The sequence below is a fragment of the Trachurus trachurus genome, assembly GCF_905171665.1.
Source record: "Trachurus trachurus genome assembly, chromosome: 21".
NCBI lineage: Eukaryota > Metazoa > Chordata > Actinopteri > Carangiformes > Carangidae > Trachurus > Trachurus trachurus.
Window position 1 is genome coordinate 35,187,559 of NC_139899.1, and position 9,715 is coordinate 35,197,273.

General features: G+C 43.9%; 1 protein-coding gene across 1 annotated transcript; it reads right to left on the minus strand.

The window, feature by feature from the left end:
• Positions 1 to 7,270: 7,270 nt before the first annotated feature.
• LOC311004173 (GTPase IMAP family member 7-like) lies at positions 7,271 to 9,490 on the minus strand (the record flags this gene model as incomplete). Its single annotated transcript, XM_083996119.1, has 4 exons — positions 9,377 to 9,490; positions 9,173 to 9,220; positions 8,873 to 8,977; positions 7,271 to 8,043 (listed from the first exon to the last, which is right to left on the minus strand). Exons 1-4 carry the CDS (start codon positions 9,396 to 9,398, stop codon positions 7,271 to 7,273), a joined length of 948 nt encoding a protein of 315 aa, XP_083852245.1. The 5' UTR covers positions 9,399 to 9,490.
• Between the last annotated feature and the right edge of the window lie 225 nt (positions 9,491 to 9,715).

Genomic DNA, 9,715 nt, shown 5'->3' on the forward strand with positions numbered 1-9,715 from the left:
GCATCCACTCGGACAGCGAGAACTGCTGCCGTGAGCTCCAGGCGAGGAATGGTCATTTGCTTCAGGGGAGCAACTCTGGCTTTCCCCACAAGAAATGACACATGCACTTTATCGCCATCTTCCAATCTCAAGTAAGACACTGTACCATAACCAACTTGACTTGCATCAGAAAAATTATGGATTTGCGCTGTCACAGATGTTCCAAGGTCATGAGGTTTGATGCAGCGTTCAACTGTGAATGCACTCATCTTTTGAAGGTCACTCAGCCAATCAGACCATTGCTTGGAGAAAGAGGGGGAAATTTGTTCATCCCACATCAGGTTTCTTCTACAGAGCTCCTGCAACATTAACTTGGCTGACATGGTGAAAGGAGCCAAAAATCCTAGTGGATCATACAGCGAGCTCACCACAGACAAAATTCCTCTCCTGGTCTGCTGCCGTTCCTGCACTGAAGTCCTGAACATGAACTTATCGGACTCAACACACCATTTCAGTCCGAGTGCTCTTTCGACGGGAAGCTGGTCTGTGTCCAAATCCAGTTCTTTCATCTCTGTTGCTCTGATGTCACTTGGGATTGACATCAACACAGACCGGCTGTTCGTTACCCATTTTTGAAGACTGAATCCACCTTTGTGACAGAGTGCAGTTAAGTCTTTCACCAGTTGCATGGCATCTCCCTCCGAGGCTGTGGACTTCAGGCAGTCATCCACATAAAAATTATGGTTGACTGTGCTGATTACTTCAGGGGGAAAATCAGATGCATTATCCTCTGCAGTTCTTCTCAAGGCATAATTAGCACAACTTGGGGATGATACAGCTCCAAACAAATGTACCCTCATGCGATATTCTGCTGGTTGTTGGTCAGTGTTGCCCTGGGGCCACCACAGAAATCTGAGGAAATCAACATGCTTATCAGGTACCTGCACTTGATGAAACATAGCATGGATGTCTGCCATGATTGCAACAGGCTCCTTCCTGAACCGAATGAGGACTCCAATCAGAGAGTTGGTTAAGTCTGGTCCCTGCAACAGCTGCTGGTTCAGTGAAGTTCCTTTATATATTGCACCACAGTCAAATACAACTCTTAATTTTCCTTTGGTAGGGTGATGTACTCCGTGATGGGGGATGTACCACACTTTTCCATCATCTTGTTCCAGCTGTTCAGTGGGTACCATCTCAGCATAACCTTGATCCAACATGTCACTGAGAAATGAAGTGTACTCCTCCTTGTACTTGACATCTCTCTCAAATTTCCTCTTCAGGCCTTGAAGCCGCTGCTCTGCCACACAGCGATTATTTGGTAAGGCAGGATCTTCTTCTCTGAAAGGTAAGTCAATACAATAATGTCCACTTTTCAGTTCTGTTGTACTTTGCACAGTCTTCATGAATTTAATGTCCTCTCTTGACATTTCCAACCGTTCCACTGATGTCTTTTCACTGAAATCGTGGTTATATTGACTGATGAGCATCTCTTCCAGATGTTCCACAGAGATACGATTAGTCGTGACGACCGCACAGCCCGTCTTGACTCCACTGCTGTTTCCACTGCGCAGTGGTCCATTTATTACCCAGCCAACTCTGGTTCTGACTGCGTATGGTCCCTCACTCTGGCTGTTAATCAGCTCCCAGGGTTCCATCACTTTAGGAGCGTCTGTCCCAATGAGCAGATCAACCTCTGCATCCAGATGATGAAGTTTTATGTTCCTCAGATAAGACCATTTTGCAATATCCTCTTGCTGTGGGATGTTCAGTCTTGACACTGGCATAGTCTCTTGAGTCATAACACTTGGTAACTCAATAAAATCATCCACGTCCATGCCAGACACTTCCACACCAGACAATACAGTCGTACTCACAATTTTCCTCTGACCCATAGTTCTCAATAAAATGTTGGCTGGTTTGCCTCTCAAACCCAGTCTCCTTGCCAGACTGACAGTGCAGAATGTACCTGAACTACCAGGATCCAAAAAAGCGTACGTTTGCACGACCTCATCACTCATCTGGCATTTAACCTGTACTGCAACAATGGAGAAGACAGCATCATCCTCATCACCGGCCCCTATAGCTCCACATGTCTGAGAAGGTCCAGGAGAAACACTCGGTGGAGAGCTCACAGCTTGTGTGTCCTTTAAGGATGTACCTTTATCCCTTTCTTGAATGTGAAGGACTGATGGATGCTTCTGGTTACACACAATACAGACCAAACGACTCCTGCAGTCTTTGCTTCTGTGACCAACTCTCAGGCAACCAAAACAAATTCCATTTTCCAGTATGAAACTTATCTTGTCCCGATGCATCTTCAACTTGAACTGTGAGCATTTATCCAGAGAGTGACTGTTAAGTTTGCAAAATAAACAGCATTTGAGATAGCTTTGGGCAGGGGAAGACTTGATGTTACTGTCCATGTATGTTTTGTTGCTTTCCTTCACAGCAGAAACACTGGTGGCAAAAGTGCTTCCATTTCTCCTTTGCTTTGTGTGACTGACATTGGAGGCTTTGTGGCTGACAGGTGACAGATCTTGAATATTTCCAAAAAGTGGGTCAGAGAGTATTTTAACTTGTTTTTCCACAAATGTCACAAGGTCAGTGAACATTACTCTGCATCCATTTTGCTCCTGCAAATCACATGCAACACTCCTCCACTTCTCCCGTAGCTTGTAAGGAAGCTTCATCACAATAATTTTGAGATTGGAGGGCATGTCCAACTCCTTCATGTACATTATCTGCTGTGTCAAATTGGAGCAACCTCGAAGAAACAGGGAGAAAGATTGCATGGCTGGTACATCCTCTGTTTTAATGGGGGGCCAGTTCAGAATTTTTTCCATGTAAGCAGAAGCGATTTTATGTTCATTGCCAAAATGCTCCATCAGTAGGAATTTGGCCCTCTGATAACCCACACTTGGGGGTAGATGCTGACAGCTCCTGACAAGGTCTCTTGGCTGCCCCCTGGTGTACTGTTCCAAAAATGACAAGCAATCACTGGCATTGTTAGTTTTTCCTTCTACACAGTTTTCAAAGGATCTCGAAAAGGATTTAAACTGAAGAGGGTCGCCATCAAACACAGGGATATTTCTCACAGGCAAAGCAGATGCTAAATTTTGCTGAACCAACAATGCAGTGATGTCATTCTGCCTTTGCATAATGTCCATAATATCATTGCAGGGGTTATTGTTGCGGGGTAGATTCAGAGTATTAGGAACCATTCGTGTTGTGTGAGTTTGACTCATTACTGGGCCAGTGTCAGTTTGTGTCGTTGCTGCTCGTCCAGGCCTGACATTCATTTGGGTGTTAGTTATTAGTGATGGTCTGACGTCAGTTTGTGTTATTGCCGCATGTACAGGTGTGACAGTGACAACCTGAGCCTCCATGTGAGCAATGTTATTTGCAGCATCTGTTTGTGGAACAAAATCATCCGCGTGGAGATTCAGTGGGCGTGTTCCTTGAGCACCAGTCCAGTTCCTGTCAAAATACGAGTTAATTGCGTTCGATCCTTTAGAGCCACATTTTGAATTGATTTCCAACACATTCAGTTTTGCATTAGCGGCCGCAAGTTCCGTTTCCAGAGCGAGCAGTTCCTTTTCCTTTCTGAGTTTTTCCTCTTGTGCTTCCAATGCGTGTTTCCTTTCTAATGCAGCCATGCGCTCCATAAGTGCCGCTTTGTCGGCTTCTGTCTTTATTCTTGCAGATGATGTTGATGATGCTTTAGATAACCTAGAGTGCGCTCTGGAACGCTTCTCCTCTTCTTGACATGAAACATTTGAAACACTGTCTTCGGGGTTAATGTCATCAGAAGCCACACTTAAGTTACCAGGAGGTAAAGCATCATTTGATTGCGCATATGGATGGCCAGCATCAGATAACCAACATTTTGCCTTCTCAATGGAATTCGAAAACCCAGATCCTTTTGCATGAAAATATATATTTTGCCGTTCAACTTCATCCTCAGGCAAATTCAGATTCAGAATGGCTTCGTGCATGTCTTTGGCTTCCTCGAAGCATTTAATGCATTTACTCAGCTCAGCTTGCACTGAGTTCACATTGTCAGTGGATACCATAAAATCACACATTTTATCGATGCTCCTTTTTACATGCTTGCATTTCAAAGACCTTTTTTCTTGACACGTCTTTAAATAAAATGTTAGACCCTTTGAGGTAAACTTGACACTCCTTTTTGAAAGCACGGACACAGAGTCATTTGCTCTGGCTGCAGCCTCAGACATTTTTCCACATCAAGTCCTTTTCAATCCTTTAATTTCCACACTTTTGTTTGAAATACTCATAACACACAGGGATATTGTTTGTGACACACGGCTCCGCATCAGAGACTTTTATGAATGAGAGTAGGCGTGGCTTACCAGGAGATAGTAGAATTGCGCAGCAGCGCGCGTCATCCAAACTTCCAAAGATCCCAATAAACATCCAGTGCAAAGAAACGATGATTCAAACACTCCAATAGTGATGCCGTTTTCCAATACAGCCTCCTCGTAATTCTTTGCTCACCGATGCTGTTGAGTAGTTTCGTGTGATGTCCGTCGGCCAGTGACTCTCCAAACCCGACACGTTTTCCAATCCTCTTTCACAAATCATCAATCCAATATCCAAGCTGTCAGAGATTTCATCCGCCAAGTCTTCACTTTAGGGTGGGTTTTTTACTTTATGTAGTGGCTATTTGTCCTCGGTGTCAATAATCAAAAAACTTAAAAATATCAAAACTATAATGAAACTCAAATCAAACGGCCACTGAGACACCTAGGGAGTGAATTTACGCAGGATAAACAAAGTCCATTGTCCAGGCAAAAGATGAAAGTTTCTTGGGTTTATTCTCCATTGGCAAACAAACAAACAAAGAACAATGGCCCTTTGCCGCCTCTCTTGCCCTGGTAAAAAACCATCTGCCCTCCCAGGTGCCTAGCTCACCTGCGTCTGCCAACCCCTATATGTAAACTCACCCGGTGCGCTCCAGCTACCCAGTACCTTCAAAGTAAAAGCATGGTTAAGTACCAAAATAAGCTTAATCAATACTAAATATCATAAACAACTAAAGGTGTATTTCCCAAAACTAAACCACAAAAAATAACTAAATAATAAGTGATTAAATGATACAAAAGTAACAAATAGCTCCGACAATTATTATGATTATTATTATTATTATTATTATTATTCATTAACTATTATAAAGTATCAGATTCTTCAACATCAAACTCAAAGTTTGCCTCCAACATGGTGTCAGTCAACGCCGGCTTCCTCCTTCATGGTTTGCATCATGTCATGTCAACTCTAAATACTGACAGTCTGGAGAACTGACTGACCGACCTTTATCAGATTGGTCGTTAGTGGAGCATGAAGTAAAGTTCAGTAACACGGAGTTAAAGTCTGTAGATCTCTGTGGTGGTTCATCACCAACATGAAAACTCACCACATCTGGAGAAACATAATTATCACTCAACAGGAAGTTCAAGACGTAGTGGAATAAAAATAAGCTGCAGTACGAACAGGAAGTTGTCTGAAATATGAAACGACACAATAACGAAGAAGCACAAATAGTAGATGCTTTTAATTTGAAGGGCTGACTATGAAGTCGTTACAAACTTTGTCTTGATTTACTTCTTTTCTGATGATTTCCATTAACATTCCTGTCCTGACCTCTGATTATTACTATCGATGAGGAGGTCTGATTAGTTATTATTGATGAGTTTCAACATTTTGGTATATTGATGTGTCAATGAAAAGAAGGGATCACCGCCGACACGTCTTCACTTGTATTCAAAAAGAGTTTATTTACCAGAAGAAGAACAGTGTTCAAAAAATGGCGAATCCTGGAACATCTCTGGTGCCAATGTGAGATCTCTCTCTCTCTCAACCCAAAAGCTCTTCTTTTTATGTGTTGGCTTATCTCCAACACTCCACCTTCCCCAGACAGAGAGGAGCCTCCATCCAGATGAACAATGACCTCTGACATATCCTTCTAACATTTAGGCTAACGGAAAACACCATATGCTGAATCCCATGACTCTTATCGATTAGAAAGACAACAAAACAAACAGTCGCTTCAACAATTCAATTCAATTCAATTTATTTAAAGTGGGACAATGCAAGTTCATGAACGAAACAAAATCGTAAACAAGGCACGTTCCATTGGATCAGGTTACTTATAGGCAAGATATGGAACCCATGAAGCAGAGCACCAGTTCACACTTTTCTTCAGTCCAGAAAAAGTATACATACACTCAAAAAAGAACATAAGATATTCAAGATATTAAAGTAAAAAAGTTCAGGTGGATAATACACTACAACATCAAATACATCAGGAAGTTCTTCAACATTTATTTACACATTAAGTAAACCAGTATCCATTATGATTAGTATTATTATTAAGTAAACTCTGCTGAGTGGATGTGATCATGTTACATTATCATTATCATTAATAACAGTGAGTCCATGTTTGTTGTGTCCATTGACAGCTGTCAACAGTCAGGACGGCCCTCGTCAGTATGAAGCGGATCACAGGTTTCTTTTTTTTTTATTATTATTATTATTTGTTTATTCCACTTTGGTTCAGAGAATTCACCTTACAAATCAACAATACATAAGTGGGTTTTTTCCCCCTCCCATCCCACCCGATGTCTCCCCCACAAACAAAACTACCAAACAAATTTTTTGGATCACAGGTTTCTGACACGGTTCTGGTCCATTTCTGCTGAGGAACCTGCAGAACTCTCTGTTACCCCTTTTCCACCGAGCTGGTTCTAGTGCTGGTTCAGAGCCAGAGTCTGACTCAGCTCCAGCTCCTGGTTTTAAAACTGGTCCAAGATCAGAACCAACTCCTGCTGGTCTAGAGCCAAGAACCAGTGACACCAGGGGCTGGGGACAGAGTCACCTGACCAACAGGACCACCGCAAAGATAAACACAGAGGTTGTCAGTATCTTATTAGCTTTGTTAAACTGCTATGTAATCGATGTAAGCACAGTTGAAGTGGTGTTCAGAATCAAAATGTCTTGCCGTTTGCTGCAATTATGACAAAGACAGCTTCCTTTTTTTCTTTTTTTGGGGGGCTGGTTTTGGGCAGAGAATTCATGCTAGTCATGCGGTCCTGTGGGTTGGACCAGGATTTCATTTTCAAGCCCGTTGACTTGGCTCCTTACCAGTGGAAAGCTCAGCACCGGGTTCTGTTTGGTGGAAAAGGGGCATCTGTCTGTTTGAGTCCTGCTGTTCCCCGTTTCCACCAGCAGGTGTCTCCACAGGTTCAGGTCAGACCAGGAGCTGACACCTTCAGGAGCTAAACTTCAGTCTGAGGGTCTGATGAAACTTCATCATGTCCTCTATGGAGTCCGTCGGCACAGTGTTCTCCACCACGTGTCTGACTCCTCTCTCTAAGACCTGGTAGTATCTCTTCAGCTCCTTCAGCTCAAGCTGCTGTCGTTCCTCCACCTGGTCTCGTTCCTGCTGAGCTTCCTTCAGCTTCTCCTCGTACTTTAACTCCAGAGTCTTCATCCCTTCCTCTAGTTTCTTCTGGTAGAACTCCCTCAGCTCCTCCTCCCTCTGGTTCAGCATCTTCACCACCTCCAGGTAGGTGTAGTTGGAGTAAAACTCTCCTCCGTTGGCAGACACCATCCTCTCCACCTTCTCCAGCAGGTCCAGTACCTGCCCTCGCTCGTTGGCTTTGTGGTTGTTGAGGACGTGGTAACGGTGGTCCACCTTCCTCAGGACCGACTGCAGCTCAGGTCCACAGTCCTCCAGCTGTGCCTCCACATCTGCAGGCGTCTGGTCGTCCTGGGTGAAGAGGACGTTGGTGTATCTCCATGCGTCCGGTCCAAACACCTCCTCCACCTTCATGACAGCTGCTCTCTCCTCCTCAGTGAAGGCCCCCACCTTGATGACCAGCAGGATGGCGTGGGGCCCCGGGGCCGACATGTTAATGCACTTGGAGATCTCTCTCTTCACTGTGTCGTCAGGTAAGAAGGTGTCGAAGAGGCCGGGGGTGTCCACGATGGTCACCTGTCTGCCAAACACCTCCCCGCTCTGTTTACAGCACCGTCTGGTCACTACAGGGGAGAAAACACACCAGAGTTAGAGCTGTGTGATGAGATGATGACTACAACACTCAGGACTGAGGAACTCATATCTGAGCTGAGTCTGGACCACCTGGACCACCTGTCCAGAGACCAGATGACCATCTGTTTAATAATATTAACAATAATATTTTATTTTCATTATTCATGTTGGGGCTTCAATACAAGAGGGACATTACATATGAGCAGTATGGAGGTATTTGGATGTTTTTTGGTGTGTCTTTTTGGACGAAGAAAAGTGGTATCCATTGACAACCATTATATGGACAAATACTGCTGCACGGACCCCCCTGTAATTCAGAGAAGCCACGGAGGACTCTGAAACCTCTCACAGCTCTTAGTCCACATGAGGGGGAGGAGATAATGAGTGAAATTTGAATTTTGGGTGAACAATTCCTTTAAATTGAAAGAACTCTAAACCCCCATCCCATGTCAGATGGATCAGGATATTATGTTTCACCTTAAGTTGAAGAAAATTAAATTCACTCCAAGAGGTAATAAGGACAAATTTAACAAGCTTTGGATGCTTTTTCTGACCGATGTGACAAACTGGGACTAGTAGAGTAGGCTATATTGAAAAACTGAATGTTTTTGATGTAATGTGACATTTTGTTAAAATTAATTTAATAAAAAAAACTCCCCAGAGGTGTGCATAAGCTCACTCATTGAATTTTTAAAAAATTGGTTTCAAATTATAATTCAGGAACAAGGCTGGAGTCAAGGTAGGCTACTGGTATTGGTATCAAACACTTTCTAATAAGAATATTTATGAAACACAATGAGCTACAGGTGTTACAGTTACCTGAGGACCGACTGAAAGCTGCATCAAACACCTCTCCTCCCAGTATGGTGTTTCCACTGGAGCTCTTCCCTGATCCAGTCTTCCCTACAAGAACCAGTCTGAGTGCTGAGAGAGAGAGAGAGAGAGAGAGAGAGAGAGAGAGAGAGAGAGAGAGAGAGAGAGAGAGAGAGAGAGATTCATGAACAGTTGTTCTCTTTCATCGGATTACGTCATCACACTACATCACGTGATCGTCGCCCTCTGAACGGTTTTAGTTGAACAGGTTCATTATTACCCACATAGATATGAGAGGTTTATTACCTAATGGAGGTGCGTCCATACTGTCTCTCCTGGTCCTCCGCGGGCCTGCTGTAGGGAGGAGGGTTGTATAGTCAAACATACAGATGTCTCAGAGCGACGTGAAAGTGAAAGTAAGTCAGAATAAAAAGTGCGTCACAGAGTGAAGCTGCTGAAGGAACAGACTCCAACTGCTCCGTCAAAGTCTCGTCCCGTCATCGGACTCACCGTGTGTTGGAGCCTCCGCCATCACTGTAACTTCACCGGGTTCACCTGTCCTAGATCCAGAATAATCACCGCTCTGTCTGCAGCGCTGCACCGGACCTGTCTGTCGCTCCTCCAGACCTGGGATGGATAAACTCCGCCCATGTCCGGACTATTAGAGCGCGCTGAAGTAAAGGAAGTGGAGCACGAGGCGGAGCCAGAACAACAGAATGGATGGTGAAGTTTGATGTGCGGTTAAAGTAGTTTGACTTTAATACAGGAAGAGACTGGAGGAGCTGAAGAAGACATTAGAGTCACAGTGACATGGTGAACGTACACAGATCAGCAGCCTGTTAGCCTATA